The 23,657-nt window shown below is 38.6% G+C and overlaps 1 protein-coding gene across 9 annotated transcripts in view; it reads left to right on the top strand.

Annotated features, from left to right (window-relative positions):
* LOC144576564 (uncharacterized) overlaps positions 1 to 23,423 on the top strand; it is a 32,375-nt gene extending 8,952 nt beyond the window's left edge. For 4 of the 9 annotated variants that reach the window (XM_078362039.1, XM_078362043.1, XM_078362046.1 and 1 more), the window contains 3 exons: positions 283 to 409; positions 910 to 1,005; positions 21,547 to 23,423. In XM_078362039.1, the coding sequence (XP_078218165.1) occupies positions 283 to 409; positions 910 to 1,005; positions 21,547 to 23,048 (1,725 nt within the window). In that variant the 3' untranslated portion in view covers positions 23,049 to 23,423. Of the gene's footprint in view, positions 1 to 282; positions 410 to 906; positions 1,006 to 21,546 lie in introns of all 9 variants that reach the window. The other 5 variants (XM_078362037.1, XM_078362042.1, XM_078362040.1 and 2 more) reach the window with 2 other exon arrangements.
* The last annotated feature ends 234 nt before the right edge of the window (positions 23,424 to 23,657 follow it).

The raw sequence follows: 23,657 nt of genomic DNA, 5'->3' as shown, positions 1-23,657 counted from the left end.
TTTGTGTTTATGCCTTTAGTTTTATACATTATTATTCATGAAAGTAGCATTCATATATGTATACATACACACTGGTTTTGTGAAGCTTATACCAGTCTCTTCTCTCAGAGTTAGAGAATACATTAGAGAATATTTTTTTGTTAAAAATTGTTAGATAATTTCATTCATTTATATAAGTTTAACCTAATTTTCTTTACTCTCTTAGTTAACCTTAAATGATAAATTCTGCTTATGGACACTTGTAAATCTGTGTGTCTGTTGGTGTGTGTGTGTGTTTTTCAGGGGCCGTTGACATTTAGGGATGTGGCCATAGAATTCTCTCTGGAGGAGTGGCAATGCCTGGACACTGCTCAGCAGGATTTGTATAGAAAAGTGATGTTAGAGAACTACAGGAACCTGGTCTTCTTGGGTGAGAATAACTTTAATACACAATTCCTCATATACCCTAAAGGTTTCATTTCTCTATTTTTATATAATAATTTTTGGTAATTTATGCTTTCCATAAATGAATTTCTAATCCTTGTTTTCAAAAAATCTTGAGGAATGGTTCATGTAGAAAAAACTTCTTCAAGATGTTTTATCTTGGCCTGAACTTTTTACACTCCTGAGTTGGTCTGTATCTTTCACTGTAGAGGAGTAGTAATTTCAGAAATTTCGTGGTATAAAGTATTGTCGCCCCCATTTAAAAATCAGCTTGCCACCACTACTTTTTGACTCATAAGTACTGGGTAGTGAAATTAAGAACCTACTAATTTAAAATGTTTTCTAAATGTTAAGAACTTTCTGTCATTAAGTAGTATTTTCGGATTTTTTCTAGAATATTCTATGACATCTCTTTACTAAGCATGGTAGAGGTTGGTAATTAGAGAATATGAGAAAGATTCATGTAATTTATTTTTAATAAAGCAGGTATTGCTGTCTCTAAGGCAGATCTGATCACCTGTCTGCAGCAAGAAAAAGTTCCCTGGAATATGAAGAGACACAGTATGGCAGCCACACCCCCAGGTAGGTGAGAATGAATGAAACACTTGACACAGTTGAAAAGTTGGAAGATAAAAAACGAAAAAGAAAAGCCAGTCCCTACAGAGTGATTTGGGAAGTTGTGTTCCAAAGCAGATAGTTTCTGGGAAGCCTGAGGCGTTCGCTTTTTTTGTTGTTGTTTTCTCACATAGGGCCATCTTCTCTCTTATGCTTTCAAATTCTCAAATGAGTCTACTTTTGCTACATTGATCTTCCTTCAAGTTTACAGTGAGAGGCAAAATCCTCTTCATGGCATATAAAACACTATATGATCTTACTGGTTTCTTATTGTTTTGTGGTATCATACACATATCTGCATGATTTTGAGAAACTTTATTTTAAATTACTTTTTTAGTTCTCTTTTTGTATGATGTCTAAACTGTGTACTCGTCGTGTTCTGTTTTTGTTGTTTTGTTTTGTTTTGTTTTTGTTTTTGAGACGGAGTCTCCCTCTGTCACCAAGGCTGGAGTGCAGCGGAGCAATCTCAGCTCACCATAACTTTTGCCTCCCAGGTTCAAGTGATTCTTCTGCCTAAGACTCTTGAGTAGCTGGGATTACAGGCATGTACCGTAATGTTTCGCTGATTTTGTATTTTTAATAGTTGGGGTTTTTCCATGTTGATCAGGTCGGTCTTGAACTCCTGACCTCAGGTGATCCACCCACCTCGGCCTTCCAAATTGCTGGAATTACAGCATAAGCCACCATGCCCAGCCTCTATGGGTTTTCATGTTAATTTTCTGCACATTCGATCCGGTTTTTATTACCATATCCTTGAAACATAGTTTGAAATTAGAAAGTATAAATTATAAGTGCCCCTTTGCATTGTTGTTTTCCTCAGGATTGCTTTGGCTAGTTGAAGTTTATTGTAGTTTCTTGTAAATTTTAGAAATGTACTTTTTACTGCTGTGAAAACAATGCCACTAGAATTTTGATAGGACGTTTGTTGAATATATAGATTACTTTAGAGAACATGGTACTTGAAAAATATTTATTTTTGAATGCATAAATATGAAATATTTTAAAATGTATGTCTTCTCTAAGTACTTTAATTGATTGTTTTTTTCTGAGACAGAGTGTCACTCTTGTAGCCCAGACTGAAGTACAGTGGTGCAATCTTGGCTTGCTGCAATCTCCACCTTTCAGGTTCAAGCCATTCTTCTGTCTCAGCCTCCTGGGTAGCTGGGATTACAGGCACCTGCTACCCCTCTAGCTAATTTTTTGTATTTTTAGTAGAGATGGGGTTTCACCATGTAGGCCAGGCTATTCTTAAACTCCTGACTTCAGACAATCTCCCTGGCTGCCTCAACCTCCCAAAGTGCTGAGAGTACAGGGGTGAGCCACCTCACCCGGCCTCTTTTATTGATTTATATCTTTCATTGTAAAGATTTCTTGCCTGTTTGGTTAAATTCTTAGAAATTCAGGCTTCAGAAGGTGTATGATAAGAAACTTCTGTGAGTTAAAAGAACATGTTGTAGTCCAATGTAAACAAACTAAGAACTTTGAAAAAAGGTTTGATGAAATCCTAATGAGAATAGACAATTTAGAGAGGAATATAAGGCAATTAATGGAACTGAGGAATGCAATATGGGAACTCTGAGAACTATGCACAGGTTTAAACACTCGAATTGATCAACCAGAACAAAGGATATCAGAGGTCGAAGTCCAACTTAATGAAATAAAAAAAGGAAGGTAAGATTAGAGAACAAAGGATAAAAAGGAATGAGCAAAGTCTCCAAGAAATGTGGGACTATGTGAAAAGACTTAATTTACGTTTGATTGGTGTAGCTGAATGCGACGGAGAGAATGAATCCAAGCTGAAAATATTCTTTAGGATAGTATTCAGGAAAACTTTCCCAACCTAGCAAAGCAGGACAATATTCAGCCCCAGGTAATACAGAGAACACCACAAAGATATTCCTCTAGAAGAGCAACCCCAAGGCACAAAATCGTTAGATTCACCAGGGTTGAAACCAAGGAGAAAATAGTAAGGGAAGCCAGAGAGAAAGGTCAGGTTACTCACAAAGGGAAGCATATCAGACTTACAGCAGATCTCTCAGCAGAAACCCTACAAGCCAGAAGAGGGTGGGGGCCAATATTGAACATCCTTAAGGAACAGAACTTTCAGCCCAGAATTTCATATCCTGCCAAACTAAGCTTCACAATTGAAGGAAAAATAAAATCTTTTATGAACAAGCAAGTACTCTGAGATTTTATTACCACCAGTCCTGCTTTGCAAAAGCTTCTGAAAGAAGCATTACACAGAGAAAGGAACAACCAGTATTAACCTTCCTAAAAATATACCAAAAGGTAAAGAGCATCAACATAAAGAATCATTTATATCAACGAATGGATAAAACAGCCAGTTAACATCAAATGGCAGTAACCCTAAATTTAAGTCGACTAAATCCCCCAATCAAAAGATAGAGCCAAAAGCTAACGGTATGCTGCATCCAGACCCATTTCACATCCAAAGATACACAAAGACCCAAAACGAAGGGATGGGGAAAGACTTACCAACAAAATGGAGAGCAAAAATAAATAAATAAATAACAAGCAGGAGTTGCTATTCTCACATGTGATAAAATAGATTTCAAAGGAACAAAGATATAGTGCTAAAAGGATCAATGCAACGATAAGAGCTGACGACCCTAACACCCTAACACCTTTAGAAAAAAAAGTTCTTAAGTACATAAGACCTATAAGGAAATTGAGACTCAACGAGAGAGAAAATTGATGAGGACAACAAGGACTTGAACTCAGATCCGGAACAAGTAAACTTAATAAATATTTATAGAGCTCTCCATTTCAAATACACAAAATATACAGTCTCCACTTTAAATACACAAAATATTGATCTGCCATTATTAATACCCATTTTTAGAATAAAGCAATATTCCCATTTTCTCTCCCTCTTTTTCTTCCTCTTCCTCTCCTTCACTCCTTTCTTTTTTCCTTTTCTTTCTAAAAAGAAAAAAAAAATGAAATTCAGGATATTAATTCTATTTTAAAAGGGATCGTTTTCTCGGCCGGCACCTCAGGCCTGTAATTTCAGCACTTTTGGAGGCCAAGGCAGGTGGATCACTTGAGTTCAGGAGTTTGAGATCAGTCTGTCCTATATGATCTCTATTGAAAATATACAAATTTAACCAGGAGTGGTGGTGGGCTCCTATAATCCCAGCTACTCAGAAGTCTGAAGCAGGAGAATCGCTTAAACTTGGGAGGCAGAAGTTGCAGTGAGTTGAGATTGTGCCATTGCACTCCAGCCTGGGCCACAGAGCAAGACTCAGTCTCAAAAAACAAAAGATTTTTTATTTCTGTTGTATCCAATAGCTTGTTTTAAGCGTATAAAACAGTAACTTGTACATTTCTGTTAATCTTGTATTTTGTCAATTTAATGAGTATATTTATTAGTTTAGGCAAATTTCAATATACTCTCTTTTTTCTGTTCTTTTTGTTTGTTTGTTTGTTTGTTTGAGATGGAATCTTACTCTGTCAGAGGCTGCAGTGCAGTGACTGGATCCTGGCTCACTGCAACCTCTGCCTCCTGGGTGGGGGTGATTCTCCTGTGTCAGCCTCCCTAATAGCTGGGACTACAGATGCGTGCCACCATGCCCAGGTGATTTTTGTATTTTTATTAGACAGGTTTCACCATGTTGGCCAGAATTGTCTCAATCTCTTGACATTGTGATCCGCCCACCTCGGCCTACCAACGTGCTGGTTACAGACTTGTGCCACCACACCCAGCTATCTATAGTCTTTTATGTATAACGTTATTCCTCAAACAACTTTTTACTAATTTGTCTTCAATTTCAATGAATAAAAAAATATGCTTTTTATTCATTATTTTGCCACATATTTCCAGTGCTGTGTTAAAATAGAAGCATTGACAATGGACACAATATAGTTTTATATTGGTGTCTGTGAAAACAAACAACTCCTCAAGTTTTCATACACTGATTTCAGGAGGTAAAGATCTTTTGTTGGCTTCTCAGGGTTCTAAAATGCCTCCGGGGTTTGTAGTGAATTGGGTTGTAACTTGGTCACAAGGCTTCTGCGTCTGCACGAGGGTCCACATTTAGTTGGCTTGTTACAAGGGGCTTAGGTAGTTGTAATTCCCAGTGGTTTTTGTTTTTTTTAATTGAATATTCTTCAGGACTTTTACATGTGGAGCAGGCACTAGAGTAGGTTTCTACAGTCAGGTCCATATAAAATGACCCTTATATCAGGATGTGAATGAGTACGGCTTTCACTGAGTACCAGAGAAAATTTCTGGGTTTCTGTATAGACAGAATAGGCCATGAACAACCGGTTACCCATGGAACTGGAACTGAGTCAGTGACCTGCTTCAGGGACCACAGTAAAGATCAAGGTCTATAGGCCTCCCTGCATGGCTACAAATGGGTATCTTCCCCCAGGTCTCAGGAATGCCAGGACCTCTCCCACACTGTAACTGGGAGGAGTTTGAGATGGTTTTAGAGTAACTTCAGAATTATCTCCCAACTGTAACTGCGGCGAGTTTGAGATGTCTTCAGAATAACTTCAGAATTCTCAGTGAGACCAAGTTGGCTAGGCCATTTCTGTATCTGTAGCCAAGATCAGGGGCCCTGTAGTTTCCCACATGAATGAGGACCTGCCCTTTGAAAAGGAACACTCCTCAATGTTGGGCTTCAGCAGAGTTTCACAACTCCCTCCCTAAATCTCAAAGCTCTCTTGAAGGCGTTTATACTGGAGACAAGGTCTTGCTTTATTACCCAGGCTGGTCTTGAAGTCCAGGCCTGAAGCAGTTCTTCAACCTCTATGTACCATGTAGTTGTCATTACAGATTTGAGCCATGATGCTTGACTCCCTCATAAGGCATTTATTTAAGAAATGAATGAGACATTTTCTTGTTGTGGGAGGGATAAGCAAATATAGCTGTTTTTATTTTTTTATCCTACTGATGTTTCTCTTGCTATACATTTTTATTTTCTATCTTCTATTTTAAATTGATCTGTAATTCTAGATTAAGACATTTAGGACAATATGCCAGAATGTACATGTAATGCCTAAAGTAATTAAGATAATTGGTAGACACTCCATGTGTAAGAAAATAGTTACTTATAAATTTAAATTTTCTTCAGGCAAAAAAAAAAAAAAAACCCAGGATTTTTTTCTGCTTGTTTTAGCATATATCTAAATGATAATATAATTTATTGCTAAATATTTGTTTAATATATCAGAGGTTTTAAATATATTTTGAAAAAATATATCTTTTAAATTTAGCAATGTAAGGCTATTCGTTGCTTCTAAAGTTGCATTACAGCCATTTTATTTTGTGTACAAATAGCTTATGTTTGAAACATAAAAGTTATCACTTCTTTTTTTCCTTTTCTTTCTTTTTTTTTTTTTTGTTTTTGAGATAGAGTTTCAGTCTTGTTGCCCAGGCTAACCTTCTGCCTCCCCAGTTCAAGTGATTCTTCTGCCTCAGCCTCCCAAGTAGTTTTAATTACAGGTGCCCGCCACCATGCCCAGTGAATTTTTTTGTGTTTTTATTGGAAACGGGGATTCACCATGTTGGCCAGGCTGGTCTTGAACTCCTGACCTCAGGTGATTTGCCTGTCTCAGCCTCGCAAAGTGCCAGGCTTACAGATGTGAGCCACTGCGCCTGGCCACTCATTTTTTTTTTTTTTGATGCTTATTTATTAAAAGTTTCTCCTTTGAATATTTTGTTTATAATTATACTGAATGCTCTCTGAAATTTTACTGCCACACAGTGCATGCCGATGATTCAAAATACCTGCCTTTTATGAGTACAGTTACAGTGAAATACTATAGTTAGAGAAATTGTTTAATGGTACATTAATGTTGCATACCAGATATTATGAGTGAACATGTCTTTTATTGCTGTGCAGTTTCATATTAGTGGTTTTTTTAGTGTAGGTTTCTTAACATCAGCTTATTGTGTTTTTTTGTTTTTTCTTATGTGTTTTAATTTTAGTCAATTTGCAATTCTGTTTGTATACTTTAAGTCAATATGAGGTTTAATTAAAAGATAGCCATATGTCGCCGGGCACGGTGGCTCACGTCTGTAATCCCAGCACTTTGGGAGGCTGAGGCAGGCGGATCACCTGAGGTCGGGAGTTTGAGAGCAGCCTGACCAACATGGTCAAACCCTGTCTCTTAAGGAAAAAAAAAAAAAAAAGATCTGGGCAGAATGCCACGTTCCTGTGGTCCCAGGTACTCTGGAGGCTGAGGTGGAAGAATCTCGAGCCAAGGTGTGTCCAGACTGCAGTGAGTGAGCTAGGATGATACCACTGCACTCCAGAATTTAACAATATATATCTCTCTCTCACCCTCTGTCTCTCTCCCTCCCTCCCTTCACCTCTCTTTCCTATCTTTCATTAAAAATATAAAATAAAATAAATAAGTTTTTAAAAAAAGATAGCCATATGTCTATCACAGATTAGATATGTTTGTTTATCTATAAATATGACCCCAATATTGGTTATAGCCTAACTTGTATATTTTCTTTCTTAGGTGATTTTCAGTGGTTGTTTTATTTTATATAAGCAAATAATCATGGAAATATTTTTACCATTTCTTATTTTCACCATGTATTTAATGATGAATACATATTTCTTTGTGTAAGAGAAACATGTCTGTGGTGTGAAGGTAATTTTTGAAAACATTTATGAATCTGTATTTTTTGCAGTTTTTCCTTTATGAAAGTGTAAAAACATGAAATTTTGCATCTTAAATCTAGTTAAGGGTACATTTCAGGGTCAGACATGTAGGTGGCTCACATCTTTTGTTTCAGATATTTGAGAGGCCAAGACAGGAAGTTCACTTGAGCCCAAAAGTTTAAGACCAGCCTGGGCAACATATAAATATTTCCTCTTTACAAAAAATTAAAAAAAAGTAGGCATTGTGGTATGCACCTATGGCTCCAGATACTTGGGAGATGGAGAGAGGAGGATTACTTGAGCCTGGCAGTTTGAGGCTAAAGTGAGCCTTACTTGTGCCACTTCACTTTAGCTTGAGTGACAGAGTGAGACCCTGTGTTGTCAGAAGTTTTACATTTCAGGCATGTTAAGTATATTCACATTGTTAGGAAAAAAACTTCTAAAAGTTTTACATCTCGTGAACCTAAAACCGAATACCCATTAAGTGACAACAATCCATTTGCCCTCTCCCCAGCCCTTGACAAACGCCCTTCCAATTTCTGTTTTTGTATGTATGACTACTTAATACATGTAAGTGAAATCATACAGTATTCATCACTTCATTACTGGTTTATATAGGTGATATAATATTTGCAATGTTTACCTTAAAATGTGACAGCATTTTCTTTGTCGATACTGAATAACAGTGATTTGTAGTAGCTTTAAAAACAAATAAAAAAAATACTGAATAATATTCCACGGTATGTATATGTGACATTTTTGATGTGTTTATAAATCAAGAGACATCTGAGTTGCTTCAGCCTTTTGTCTTTTGTGAATATGGGTCCAATAAATACGGATGTTCAAATATATCTTCCACGTCTTCTATTGCATATTTGGACTATAGATATATAAATAAAATTGCTGTATTTGATGATAAGTCCATTTTAATTATTTGAGAAACATAAAATTTTTAAATGATGACTGAGTCTTGGTTTCCTGCTAACAATCAACATGAGTTTCATTTTTATTAAATCATGAATAGATTTGGTGTTTTTAAACATTTTATAGTGGTCACCGTAATGGGTGTGAGGCCGTTTTGTTTTTATTTGTATGTGTTTCTCTCCAAAATATTTCATGTTTTATTTCAAATGCTGTATTCCATTTGTGTATTTTTTTTTTTCTTTTTTGAGATGGAGTCTCACTCTGTTGCCCAGGCTGAAATGCAGTGGCATGATCTCAGCTCACTGCAACCTCTGCCTCCCAGGTTCAAGCAATCCTTTTGCCTCAGTTGCCCAAATAGCTGGAATTACAGGTGCATGCTACCACACATGGCTAATTTTTGTTTTGTTTTGTTTTTTTTGAGACGGACTTTCGCTCTTGTTACCCAGGCTGGAGGGCAATGGCGCGATCTCGGCTCACTGCAACCTCTGCCCCCTGGGTTCAGGCAATTCTCCTGCCTCAGCCTCCTGAGTAGCTGGGATTACAGGCACGCGCCACCACGTCCAGCTAATTTTTTTGTATTTTTAGTAGAGACGGGGTTTCACCATGTTGACCAGGATGGTCTCGATCTGTTGACCTCGTGATCCACCCGCCTCGGCCTCCCAAAGTGCTGGCATTACAGGCTTGAGCCACCGCGCCTGGCCCAATTTTTTTTTTTTTTTAAATAGAGACGGGATTTCACCATGTTGGACGGGCTGGTCTCAAACTCGAGCTCACAATCTGCCTGTGTTGGCCTCCCAAACTGCTGGGATTACAGGTGTTAGATCCCACGCCCCGCGTATTTGTGTATTTTTTTGATAAAATACTGTTCAGTGCTTTGCTCATTTCTAAATTTATTTTGCTTTATTGTTCAGTTTTAGGAGTTTATACTGAACATGAACTCCTATTACATGTGATTTGCAAAGATTTTCACCTGCTTCCCAGAAGGCATTTTCACTCAATTGAATATTTTTTTTAACGTACAGAAATTTGAAGTATAGTATAGTTACATTTTTCTGTTTATTTTCTTTGTTCTTCATGCATTCAATGTCATATCTAAGAAAATGGTGCCTAGGCCCATATAATGTCTTTTTTATATTTTTTTATATTTATAAGAGATTTGGTTTTTTTAAATGTCTATTTTTCAAATTATGTTGATATTCAGTTTTTAACACTTTTTGAGAAGATGATTTTTATTGTGTGTTCATAGCAACTTAAGGAAAGATCATGTAATCATATACAGAAGGCTTTATTTCTGGGTCCTTTATTCTCTTCTTTCATTCTTTCTTTCATCTTCCTTTGTACCAGTATCACACTGTTTTGGTTACTATAGGTTTTAATGTGTTTTAAAATCAAAAGGTATGATGTCTTTTTTTCCTTCTTCATGGATGTTTTGCCAGATATAGTTTAAAAGCAAATTTTAGCCGGGCGCGGTGGCTCAAGCCTGTAATCCCAGCACTTTGGGAGGCCGAGGCGGGTGGATCACGAGGTCAAGAGATCGGGACCATCCTGGTCAACGTGGTGAAACCCCGTCTCTACTGAAAATACAAAAAATTAGCTGGGCATGGTGGCGCGTGCCTGTAATCCCAGCTACTCGGGAGGCTGAGTCAGGAGAGTTGCCTGAACCCAGGAGGGGGAGGTTGCGGTGAGCCAACATCGCGCCATTACACTCCAGCCTGGATAACAAGAGCGAAACTCCGTTTCAAAAAATAAATAAATAAAATCAAATTTTAAAATGTTTAAGAATACTTTTGTAATAGAACTGTGATATTGTCATTTATTTATTTATTTGTTTGTTTGTTTATTTTTGACGGAATTTTGTTCTTCATCCACGTTGGAGTGCAGTGGGACAATCTTGGCTTACTGCAACCTTTGAGTTTTGGTTTCAAGCAATTCTCCTCCCTCAGACTCCCGAGTAGCTGGGATTACAGGTGCCTGACACCACACCCAGCTAATTTTTGTATTATTAGTAATGACAGGGATTCATGATGTTAACCAAGCTAGTCTCAAACTCCTGACCTCATGATCTGCCTGCCTCAGGCTCCCAATGTGCTGGGATTATAGGCAGGAGCCACGGCGTTCTGGCTATTGTGATTTTTATAGATTATATTTAAGTTGTTCACCACTGTAGGTTGTATTGACATTTTAACATAATTAAATTGTTTGATTCTTGAGCAAGTATATGATGAAGAGTGTGTTTCAGTTTTTTTTCATTTTTAGGAGACAGAGCTTTTCTATATTGCCCAGGGTAATTTCTTTAATTATTTTGTTTTGTTTTTTCTTTTTTTAAAAAATTGTACTTTAAGCTCTGGGGTACATGTGCACATCCTGCAGGGTTATTGCATAGGCACACACATGCCATGGTGGTTTGCAGTCTACATCCCCCTTATTTATTTATTTATTTATTTTTTGAGACGGAGTCTCATTCTGCTACCCAGGTTGGAGTGTAGTGGTGCAATCTTGGATCACTCCACCCTGTGCCTTTTAAGTTGAAGCGATTATTCTGCCTCAGTCTCCCAAAAGTATCTGGGACTACAGGCTTGCGCCACTACGCCAAGCTAATTTTTCTATTCTTAGTAGAGACAGGGTTTTACCATATTGGCCAGGCTGGTTTCAAACTGCTGACCTGCCTCAGTTTCCCAAGGTGATGGCATTACAGGCTTGAGCCACTGTGGCCAGCCTAGCCCAGGCTAACTTTAAACTCTTGGGCTCAAGAATCCTCCCGCCTCAGCCTCCCAAAATGCCAGTATTACAGGTGTGAGCCACCACACTCACCCTGTGTGTTTTATTTTTATGTATTCTTGGATTTGCCACTTTTCTTTTGCTTTTAATTTTTAGTTTCATTTAGTTTTGGTAGGAAACACACAGTGTATGATTTTGGTCTTAAATTATTTGTTGTTGTTATTTTGAGACAGGATCAAACTTGTCACCCAGGGTGCAGAATAGTGGCATAATTTTGGCTCACTAAAGCCTCAGCCTTCCTGATTCACACAATCTTTTTACCTAAGCCTCCCAAGTAGCTGAGACTACCGACATGCATAACCATGCCTTGCTGATTTTCAATTATTTATAGCGACAAGGTCTCACTGTTATTTAGGCTGGTCTCAAACTTCTGGCACCAAGTAATTTCCTCACTTTCATCTTCCAAATTGTTATGATTATAGGTATTAGCCACTACCCCAGCTGGTATTCTTTAATAAGACTTGCTATATTTTGTAACAGAATACATCTAGTGCAATGAAGAATATTGCGTATTCTTTGGCTTTTGAGTGGAAAGTTTTGTACATGTCTGTGAAGCCTAGTTGGTCTATGTTATGGTTTGGAAGTCCGTGTTCTGCAAACCTGATGCTACAAGGTAATCCTAAGTCAGTTTTGGATGTGGAACCTGGTGGGAAGTGTTTAGGTCATGGAGGCAAGTTCCTCATAAATGCCTTGGCAACATCTGTTGATAATCAGAAAGTTTTCACTCCATTAATTAAAATGAGAGTAGGTTCATTAAAAGAACCTGGCTTCTTCACCTCACACATTCTGTAATCCCATCACTTTAATAGGCGGAGGTGGGTGGATCATGATGTCAGGGGTTTGGAACCAGCCTGACCAACATGGTGAAACCCCATCTCTACTAGAGATACAAAGAATAAGCTGATATGGTGGCACACACCGGTGTAATTTTTTTTTTTTTTTTTTTATTAAGATGGGGTTTCACAGTGTTGGCCAGGCTGTTCTTGACCTCCTGACCTGAGGTGATCCACCCACCTTGGCCTCCCAAAGTGCTAGGATTACAGGTGTGAGCCACCGTGCCTGTCCATACCTGTGTAATTCTAGCATCTCAAGAGGCTGAGGCAGGACAATTGCTTGAACCTAGGAGGTAGAGGTTGCCATGACCTGAGATCACGCCTGCCATTGCACTCAAGCCTGGGTGACAAGGCGAGACCTCTTGTAAAAATTAAAAGAAAAAAAAAAACCTCACTGTGTCAACTAGACTGATTTGCAGTGGAATGATCACAGCTCACTTTGGTCTCAACCTCCCAAACTCACATGATCTCATTCCAGCTTCTTGAGTAGCTGGGTTGCAAATATGTGTCATCAGGGGCTGGGCGCAGTGGCTCAGGCCCATAACCCCAGCACTTTGGAAGCCTAAGGCAGGTGGATCACCCTGAGGTCAGATGTAAAGACCAGCCAGGCCAAATGGCGAGACCTCGTCTCTACTAAAAATTCAAAAATTAGCCAGGCGTAGTGACGCGTACCTGTCATCCCAGCTACTTGGAAGGATGTTAGAAAAATAGCTTGAACCCAGGAGGCAGAGGTTGCAGTGAGCTGAGATCATACCAGTGCACTCCAGCTTCAGTGACCAGAATGAGACTGCATCTCGGAAAAAAGAAAAAAATGTGTCATTATGCCCAGCAAGTTTTTTGGTAGAGAGAGGTTTTTGTCATGTTGTCCAGTCTGGTTTCAAACTCGTGAGTTAAAGTGTTCAGCCCTCTTTGACCTCCCAAAGTCCTGAGATTACATTTCTTATTCAAATAGTTGAATTAACATATGCTTAAAATGGTTGCTTACAGAAATGAATTTACTATTACCAGTATTGGTATTATTGGTTTATTGTATTTTTTTTTTATTTTTTTTGAGACGAAGTTTCGCTGTTGTTACCCAGACTGGAGTGCAATGGTACGATCTCGGCTCACCGCAACCTCCGCCTTCTGGGTTCAAGCAGTTCTTTTGCCTCAGCCTCCTGAGTAGCTGGGACTACAGGCGCGCGCGCACCACCATGCCCAGCTAATTTTTGTATTATTAGTAGAGATGAGGTTTCACCTTGTTGACCAGGATGGTCTCGATCTCTTGACCTCGTGATCCACCCGCTTCGGCCTCCCAAAGTGCTGGGATTATAGGTGTGTGCCACTGATCCCAGCCGGTTTATTTTTTCTTCTATTTTATTTTACATTCTGGGATATATGTGCAGGACATGCAGGTTTATTATAGGTAAATGTGTGCCATGGTGGTTTACTGCACCTATCAACCCATCACCTAGGTATTAAGCCCTGCATGCATTACCTAAATATCCTGATTCTCTCTCTCTCTCCCACAACAGGCCCCAGTGTATGTTGTTTCCCTTTATATGTCTGTGTGTTCTTATTGTTCAGCTTCCACTGATAAGTGAGAGCATTTGCTGTTCGGTTTTCTGTTCCTGCATTAGTTTACTAAGGATAATGGTTTCCAGCTTTATCCATATTTCTGAAAGTACACTATCTTTTTTTTTAATGGCTGCATAGTATCCTATGGTGTATATGTTCCACATTTTCTTAATGCAGTCTATCATTGATGGGCATTTGGATTAATTCCAAGTCTTTGCTGTTGTGAATAGTGCTGCAATGAACATACACATCCACGTATCTTTATAATGGAATAATTTATATTTCTGGGGTTTATATCTAGTAATGAGATTGCTGGGTCAAATGGTCTGTCTGCTTTTAGGTCTTTGAGGAGCCGCCATAGTGTCTTCACATTTCCATGAATAGTGTAAAAGCATTTGTGTGTCTCCACAGCGTCACCAGCATCTGTTGTTCTTGGCTTTTTAGTAGTCACCATTTTGACTGCTGTGAGATGGTATCTCATTCTGATTTTGATTTGCATTTGTCTAATGATCACCAATGTTGAGCTTTTTTTCATGTTTTTTGGCCACATGTCTTCTTTTGAGAAGCGTCTCTTCGTGTTCTTTGCCCACTCTTTCGTTTGTTTTTTTTCTTGAGCTGGAGTTTCACTGTTGTAGCCCAGGCTGGAGTGCAATGGCACAATCTCGGCTCACCGCAACCTCCGCCTCCTGGGTTCAAGCAATTCTCCTGCCTCAGCCTCCTGAGTAGCTGGGACTACAGGCGCACACCACCATGCCCAGCCAATTTTGGTATTTTTAGTAGAGACGGTTTCACTTTGTTTACCAGGATGGTCTCAATCTCTTGACCTCGTGATCCACACACCTCGGCCTCCCAAAGTGCTGGAATTACAGGCGTGAGCCACCGCACCTGACTTTGCCCACTTCTAAATAGAGTTGTTTTATTTTTGCAAAGTTGTTCAAGTTTGCTGTAGACTCTGGATATTAATCTTTGTTAACTGGATAGGTTGCAAAAATGTTATTTTATCCTATAGCTTGTTTGTTCACTCTGATGACAGTTTCTTTTGCTGTGAAGAAGCTCTTTAGCTTAATTAGATCCCATTTATCAATGTTTCCTTGTGTTGCAAATGCTTTCGGAGTTTTCATTATGAAATCTTGGCTCTTACCTGTGTTGAATGGTATTGCCTAGAGTTTGTTTTAGGGTTCTTATACTTTTGGGTTTCACATTTAAGTCTATAATTCACCTTGAGTTAATTGTTTATTTTATTGAGAATGTTTGCATGAATGTTTATTAGAGATGATTGGCTTTAAGTTTTCTTTATTTGTAATATCTTTGTCACGTTTTGTTATCAGAATGGTGCTGACCTCATAGAGTAAATTGAGGAAAAGTCCCACCTTTTCTATCTTTCTCATTGGTTTCAAAGATTTTCATGATTTCTGATTTAATTTCATTGTTTACCCAGAAGTCATTCAGGAGCAGGTTGTTCAAGTTCCATGTGGTTTTGTGGTTGTGAATGTTTTTTGTTATTTTGTTGTTTTTTGAAGACAAATTTTCACTCTTTCAAGTAGTCTGGACTGTAGGGGCACAATCCAGGCTCATTGCAACCTCTGTCTTCCAGTTTCAAGTGATTCTTTTGCCTCAGCCTCCCAGGTAGCAGGGATTACAGGCATTCACCACCACCCCCGGCTAATTTTTGTATATTTAGTAGAGACGGGGTTTCATCATGTTTCCCAGGCTGGTCCTCAAGCTCCTGACCTCGTGACCTGCCCACTTTGGCCTCCCAAAGTGCTGAGATACAGATGTGAGCCACCACGCTTGGAAAGGAGGTTTTGTTTTTTTGTTTTTAGACAGTGTCTTACTCTGTCACCCAGGTTGGCATGTGATGGTGAGATCGTGGCTGAGTAAAACCTCTGCCCCTGGGTTTAAACAATTCAGCTGCCTCAGCCTCTTGCGTAGCTGGCTAAAGGCACGTGTCACCAGTCTGGCTAATTTTTTGTATTTTTAGTAGAGATGAAGTTTTACCATGTTAGCCAGGATGGTCTCTATCTCCTGACCTCATGATCCACCTGCCTCCACCTTCCAAAGTGCTAGGATTACAGGCTTCAGCCACGACATCTAGCCTTAGTTGTGAGTTCTAATTTGATCACACTGTGATGTGAGAAATTGTTATGATTTCAGTCCTTTTGCATTTCTGAGAAGTGTTTTACCTCCAATTATGTGATCAACTTAAGAATAAGTGCTGTGTGGCACTGGGAAGAATGTGTATTTTGTTATTTTTGGCTGAAGATTCCTATAGATTTCTGTCAGGTCCACTTGTCCCAGAGCCGAGTTCAAGTCCTGAATTTTCTTGCTACTTTTATTTCTTAATTATCTGTCTATTATTGGCAGTGAAATGTTAAAGTCTCTAACTATTATTGTGTGAGCGAAGTCTCTTTGTAGGTCTCTACGAGTGTGTTTTCTTTCTTCCTTTTTTTTGAGATGGAGTTTCACTCTTGTTACCCAGCCTGGAGTGCAATGGCACAATCTCGGTTCACCGCAACCTTTGCCTTCTGGGTGCAAGCGATTCTCCTGCCTCAGCCTCCGGAGTAGCTGGCACTACAGGCGCGCACCACCATGCCCAGCTTATGTTTGTATTTTTAGTAGAGATGAGGTTTCAGTTTGTTGACAAGGATGGTCTCGATCTCTTGACCTTGTGATTCACCCACCTCAGCCTCCCAAAGTGCTGGGATTTTAGGTGTGAGCCACCGCGCCCGGGCACTCTTGTCTTTCTTTAATCTTTGTTGGTTTAAAGTCTGTTTCATTAGAAACTGTGATGGCAAACCTAGCTTTTTTTCTTATTTTATTTTATTTGTAAAATTTCCCCTTTTTTTTATTTTGAGGTTATGTGTGTCTGCATATGAGTTGGGTCTCTTGAATAAAGCACACCAATGAGTCTTGATTCTTTATTTAGCTTGCCATTCTGTGTCTTTTAATTGGGGCACTTAGCCCATTTACATTAAAGGTTAATATTGTTTTGTGTGAATTTGTCTTTATGGTGCTAACTGGTTATGTGGGAGACTTGCTGATCTTGTTTAATGATGTGATGTGATTAGTCTTTGTGCTTAAGGATTTTATGCACCGCCATTATGATAGTAAAACATTCCATGTGTTTCTGTATATTTACATTTAATAGAGGGCTTTGTATTTATGTATGGTTTCATTATGCTGTCCAGCACCACGTTCTGTTTAATATGCAGAGTCTGTGTTTCTCAGACTGTTCTTTTTTTTTTTTTTTTTTTTTTTGAAACGGAGTTTCTCTGTTGTTACCCAGGCTGGAGTGCAATGGCGTGATCTCGGCTCACCATAACCTCCGCCTTTTGGGTTCAGGCAATTCTCCTGCCTCAGCCTCCTGAGTAGCTGGGACTACAGGCACGTGCCCCCATGCCCAGCTAATTTTTTGTATTTTTAGTAGAGACGGGGTTACGCCATGTTGACCAGGATGGTCTCGATCTCTTGATTTTATGATCCACCCACCTCGGCCTCCCAAAGTGCTGTGATTACAGGTTTGAGCCACCGTGCCAGGGTATCACATATTTTTTAATATTTTGTTCTCTCATATTATATTGACAATGTTATGCAACATATCTCTACAGTGTTTTCATTTTGCAAACTTTAATCTTAATACACATTCAAATACAACAAATTTTTCTGATTTTCTCAAAATTTCCAAACACTACCATTCTGTTTTATTTTTCTAAGTGTGTAACTGCTTCATATATTTCATATAATGTTTGTCTTTTTTGTGGCTGACTGACTTCGTTTTGCATAATGTCAAAATTTATCTTTATAGTTGTTAGAATATATCCTGCTTATAAAATTCTGTGTGATAAAAGAGTATTTTTATATTTTAAATTTGTATCTACTGCATAATTTGGTTACAGAATTTTGAATTGCTTTTACCTATTGGCTTTCAGTAGTAATGCTGCGATCATTATGGGTATGCCAATAACTCTTCATATTAGTATGTACATGATAGTTTATATCTGTGCTGCCTGTTTTATTCATTCATGTTATAATTGTTGCATTGAACTTAGCACAGAAAGTCAACACCAGAACAAAAGTATATCAAATTGCAGGGTTTATTGACCTTTTTATACCCACAAAACCACCTTGGGAGTGGGGGTGAGGACCGGAGATGGGAATGAAAGCTGTCAATCACCTCCTAGGCTGAGAGGAGGGTGAGGGGGCTCCAGATATTCCAAGGGCCAGGGGACTTTTGTCATTCTGATTGCCACTTAAGTGGTTTACAGAGGTCAAGGTAAACATTAGTTTATACATTTTTTGGACAGGTGTGGGGTCCACATAATTTTAGGTTACTTGGCGCCAGGATGGAATTATCTGGGGGTGCTTACTTCGGTAAACAAAGGCCAGCAATTCTGGCAGTTACAGATAAGAGAAAGTATGCAGCTTGTCCTCTCTTTGCATTTTGCAAGGTAATCTTAGTAGTTTTACAGAAGCCATGGCTAGTAGTCATTGTGAGAATGGAAACAGTTTTCCCATTTTAAAATGGCATTGTACTGGTTCTAATTCTAGGCCAGCTATATCACATAATGATTATACTGATACTGAATTGTGGTTTTTTTGTTTTGAGATGGAGTTTCACTCTTGTTATCGAGGCTGGAGTGCAATGGCAGGATCTCGGCTCACTGCAACCTCTGCCTCCCGGGTTCAGGCAATTATCCTGCCTCAGCTTCCGGAGTTGCTGGGAGTACAGGCACGCGTCACCGTGCCCAGCTAATTTTTTTATTTTTATTTTTAGTAGAGACAGGGTTTCACCATGTTGACCAGAATGGTCTCGATGTTTTGACCTCGTGATCCAAGCGCCTCGGCCTCCCAAAGTGCTGTGATTATAGGCATCAGCCACTGTGCCATGCTGAATTGTGTTTTTTTAATGTCTTCCTTTTTCTTTTTTTCTTTTTTGTTTTATAGATAGAGTTTTACTCTGTGTAAAAGCCCGCACCCCTACTCAGTTCAAATCCTGATCGGACCCACTGTCCCTCATAATGTCGTCATCCGAGAGCCCCTGTGGCTGCTCTGGGTTATGACCCAGGCTGGAGTGGGATGAATGGCATGATTGTGGCTAACTGCAACCTCTGCCTTTTGGGCTCAAGTTATTTTTCTGCCCTTGCCAATTGAGGAGCTGGGATTATAGGCATCTGCCAGCATGCTTGGCAAATTTTTGTCTATTTAGGAGATAGGGCGTTTCACCATGTTGACCAGGCTGGTTTCAAACTCCTGACTTCAAAGTGATTCTCCTGTGTTGACCTCCAAAAATGTTGGGATTACAGGCATGAGTGACTGTGCTCTACCCCAAGATTCTTTTAATTCTCTAGCTTTATAATGTGTTTTTCTTTCTTTCTTTGTCTTTTTTTTTTTTTTTCTTGTAAAACTTAGTCTCATCCCATCATCCAGGCTGGAGTGCAGTTGTGTCATCCTGGCTTACTGCAACCTCTGTCTCCTGGGTTCAAGCAACTCTCATGCCTCAGTCTCCCAAATAGCTGTGATTACAGGTGCCCACCACTATGCTCAACTAATTTTTTTGAATTTTTAGTAGAGACAGGATTTTAGCATGTTGGCCAGCCTGGTCTTGAATTCCCAACCTCAGGCGATCCACCCACCTAAGCCTCCCAAAGTGCTGGGATTACAGGCATGCACACTGTGCCTGGCCTGTAATGTGTGTTCAAATCAGAAACTGTAATGCCTTTATTATTGTTTCTTCTTCGGAAGACTGTTGTGTACTTCATTGTCTCTTGAGATTCCATATACTTTTGAGGTTGCTATTTCTATTTGCTCAAAAATTGAAAAACATTTCATTAAATCTGTACATTACATTGAGCATATGAGCATTTAAAAATATTATTTCCATCTTTGAACAGGAGCATGCTGATGAGTGTGTTGTTTTATTTCCATGTATTGGTACATTTCTAAGTTGTTTTTATTTTTATTTTTTGTGGAGTGGAGTTTTGCTCTTGTTGCCCAGGCTGGTGTGCAATGGAACAATTTTGTCTCACTGCAACCTCTGCCTCCTGAGTTCAAGCATTTCTCCTGCCTTAGCCTTCGTTGCCAGGATTACAGGGATACACCACGACTCCTGGCTAAGTTTGTATTTCTAGTAGAGATGGCATTTCCTCATGTTGCATAGTGTGGTCTTAAACAACTGATTCCAGGCGATCCGCCTGCCTCGTTCTCCCAACACGCTGGGTTTACATGCATGGGCTACCACACCCGGCCCACTCGTCAGTTTTGCCTTGCAGCTTACAAGATCCTCTTTTCTCGGACTTTTAAAATTGTGCTTACAGATCTGTTTGATATAAACATGTTAGTGTATATCCTAGTTTGTTGAGTTTCTTTGTATCATTTTTTAAAAGGTTTTTTAGTTATTCCTCTTTATATTTTTACCTCTTTTCTGTTTTTCTTTTTTATTTTATTTTTTAAATTAAGTCTTGCTCTGTCACAAGGCTGGAGTGCAGTGGTGCAATCTTGGCTCACTGCATTCTCTGCCTTCCTGGTTCAAGCAATTCTCTTACCTTGGCCTCTCAGGTAGCTGAAATTATAGGCCCCTGTCGGCACACCGAGCTAATTTGTGGATTTTTAGTAAAGACAGCGTTGCACTATGTTGGCCAAGATAGTCTCGATCTCCTGATCTCGTGATATGCCCACCTTGGCCTCCCAAAGTGATGGGATTACAGGCCTCAGCCACTGTGTCTGACCTGCTTTTCTAATATTTTCAATATTTTTGTTATTTTGAGTTTTCTAATTTTCTATACTTCTCTGTGTTCACAGTTCAATTGAGTATTATTTAATTTATTTTTGGTGTTCAAAATTATACATCAATTTTTAATCTTTCTGAAAATTTTTTATTTTTGTTCAAATGACATTGCCTTATTTTAACGTTGTAATCTTTCATTAAAATTTAAACATTAAAAAAAGTTAACCTATTTGAATCTCTCTGATATGGCTTTCTCCTGGCCTACTTTGAACAATTGTCCAGGTCAGAGATTCTGAGAGTCTCTGAGACATGTTCTTAAAATGTGTTTTGTCTAAAAGTTTTTTTCTTTCTTGCTTTTTTTTTTTAAACACGGGTTTCACCATGTTGGTCTGGCTGATCTTCAACTCCTGATCTCAGGTGATCCGCCCGCATAGGCCTCCAAAGCGCTTGGATTACAGGTGTGAGCCACCACGCCTGGCTTGTCTAAAGTTTTTTGCTTTTTACTTAAAATTTAAGGGACTGTGGAGGGAGGGGCAGGGAACAGAAAAAATAAATTTAAGAACTAATGCTGAGTAAATGTAACAAACTCCCCCCCTCCTTTTGTTTCCTCCTTTTTATGTGGCTTTAGTGCTCACTTGGGCACTTGAAACACTTAGCTCATTTATTATTTTCTCTCAGAAGTATTGTGGTTAGTTTTTGTTACATATAAATGCCTATGAAAAACTAGGGCCTCTTGTATTTTTATATACTATCTTGTTTATATAGTTTTTATAATGTTACAGGTAAATTAGCTGGGCGTGGTGGCACGTGCCTGTCATCCCAGCTACTCAGGAGGCTGAGGCAGGAGAATTGCCTGAACCCAGGAGGCGGAGGTTGCGGTGAGCCGAGATCGTGCCATTGCACTCCAGCCTGGGTAACAAGAGCGAAACTGCGTCTGAAAAAAAAAATAAATAAATTAATAATAATAATAATGTTACAGGTTAGAATTGTAGCATATATTTATCTGAGTCTAGTAAGTGAAGTAATTTCTTATTTTTATTTCTTTCAGTTCTATGTTCTCATTTTGGTCAAGACCTTTGGCCAAAGCTGGGAATAAAAGATTCTTTTCAAGAAGTAACACTGAGAGAAAATGGAAAATGTGGACATAAGGATTTACAGTTACGAAAAGGTTGTAAAAGAGTGAATAAGTTTAATGTGCACAAGGAAGGTTATAATGAACTAAACCAGTGTTTGAAAACTGACAGAAGCAAAATATTTCAATGTGATAAAGATGTGAAAGTCTTTCATAAATTCTTAATTTCAAATAGACAGAAGACAAGACCTACTGAAAAGAGACCTTTCAAATGTAAAAAATGTGGCAAATCATTTTACATGCTTTTACACCTAAGTCAACATAAAATAATTCATATTAGAGAGAATTTTTACCAGTGTGAGGAATGTGGGAAAACTTTTAACCAGTACTCACACCTTACTAATCATAAAAGAATTCATACTGGAGAGAAACCCTACAAATGTGAAGAATGTGGCAAAGGCTTTACTCTATCCTCATACCTTACTAGACATAAGAGAATTCACACTGGAGAGAAACCCTACAGATGTGAAGAATGTGGTAAATGCTTTACTCTATCCTCATACCTTACTAGACATAAGAGAATTCATACTGGAGAGAAACCCTACAGATGTCAAGAATGTGGCAGAGCTTTTAAACTATACTCAAACCTTAGTTCACATAAGAGAATTCACACTGGAGAGAAACCCTACAAATGTGAAGACTGTGGCAAAGCTTATAAACACTCCTTAAACCTTACTAATCATAAGAAATTTCATACAGGGGAGAGACCCTACAAATGTGAAGAATGCGGCAAAGCGTTTACCCGGTCATTTCTCCTTACTAGACATAAGAGAATTCACGCTGCAGAGAAACCCTGCAGATGTCAAGAATGTGGCAGAGGTTTTAACCGACACATAAACCTTACTAGACATAGGAGAATTCATACAGGAGAGAAACCCTACAGATGTGAAGAATGTGGCAAAGGCTTTTGCAAGTACTCGGTTCTTACTATACATCAGAGAATTCATACTGGAGAGAAACCTCACAAATGTGAAGAATGTGGCAAAGCCTTTAAACAACCATCAGAGCTTACTAATCATAAAATAGTTCATACTGAAGAGAAACCCTACAAATGTGAAGAATGTGGCAAAGACTTTAAAAAACTATCATACCTTACTGTTCATAAAAGAATTCATACTGGAGAGAGACCCTACAAATGTGAAGAATGTGGCAAAGGCTTTACTCTATCCTCATACCTTACTATGCATAGGAGAATTCATACTGGAGAGACACCCTACAGATGTGAAAAATGTGGCAAAGCCTTTACCATATCCTTATACCTTACTAGACATAGGAGAATTCATACAAGAGAGAAACCATACAGATGTGGAGAATGTGACAAAACCTATATCCGGTATTCATATCTTACTAAGCATAAGAAAATCCACACCGAAGAGAAACCCTGTAAGGGTGAAAAATATGGCAAGACCCTTAACTAGTCCTTAGTTCTTAAAAGACATGAAATAATTCATACTGGAGAGAAACTCTACAAAGCCGAAACATGTGACATATGCCTTTGACAACATTTCAAACTTTTCTATCCATAAAAGAAATCCTATTGGTGAGATTCATATTGGTTATGAAAAGAATACATTTTACAATAAAAGACATAATATAAATTAAGTAATACATACTAAGATAATTATTCATGAACTTGCATTATTGTTAAATATTTCTATGACACAAAATAATCTACAGACACAATGCAACCTCATGACATTAGCAGTGAAATACTTCATAGAAATTTTTCAAAATGATGTGAAAATTAAAATAAATTTAAACAAAAACAATAAAAATTTTACGTATAGAAAAAATATTCCTCAACTTCTTTGCAGCTGAAAGCCACTAGCACAGAAAAGTCACTAGAGATGTTATTTCATTATATTACTAAATAGCATATTGTTACCATCTTTTACCTATATTCTTTAGTAAGTTGGAAGAGGTTAAAGGTTGTGGTATGATAACACTTCACTGAATGCACAGTAGTATATAACATGTTAAAAATGTTGAAGGCAGGGCGCGGCCTATAATCCCAGTACTTTGGGAGA

This window comes from Callithrix jacchus, chromosome 22 (assembly GCF_049354715.1).
Source record: "Callithrix jacchus isolate 240 chromosome 22, calJac240_pri, whole genome shotgun sequence".
NCBI classification, from domain to species: Eukaryota; Metazoa; Chordata; class Mammalia; order Primates; family Cebidae; genus Callithrix; species Callithrix jacchus.
The sequence above is the reverse complement of the archived record's forward strand: the minus strand, read 5'-3'. Positions and strand labels throughout refer to the sequence as shown.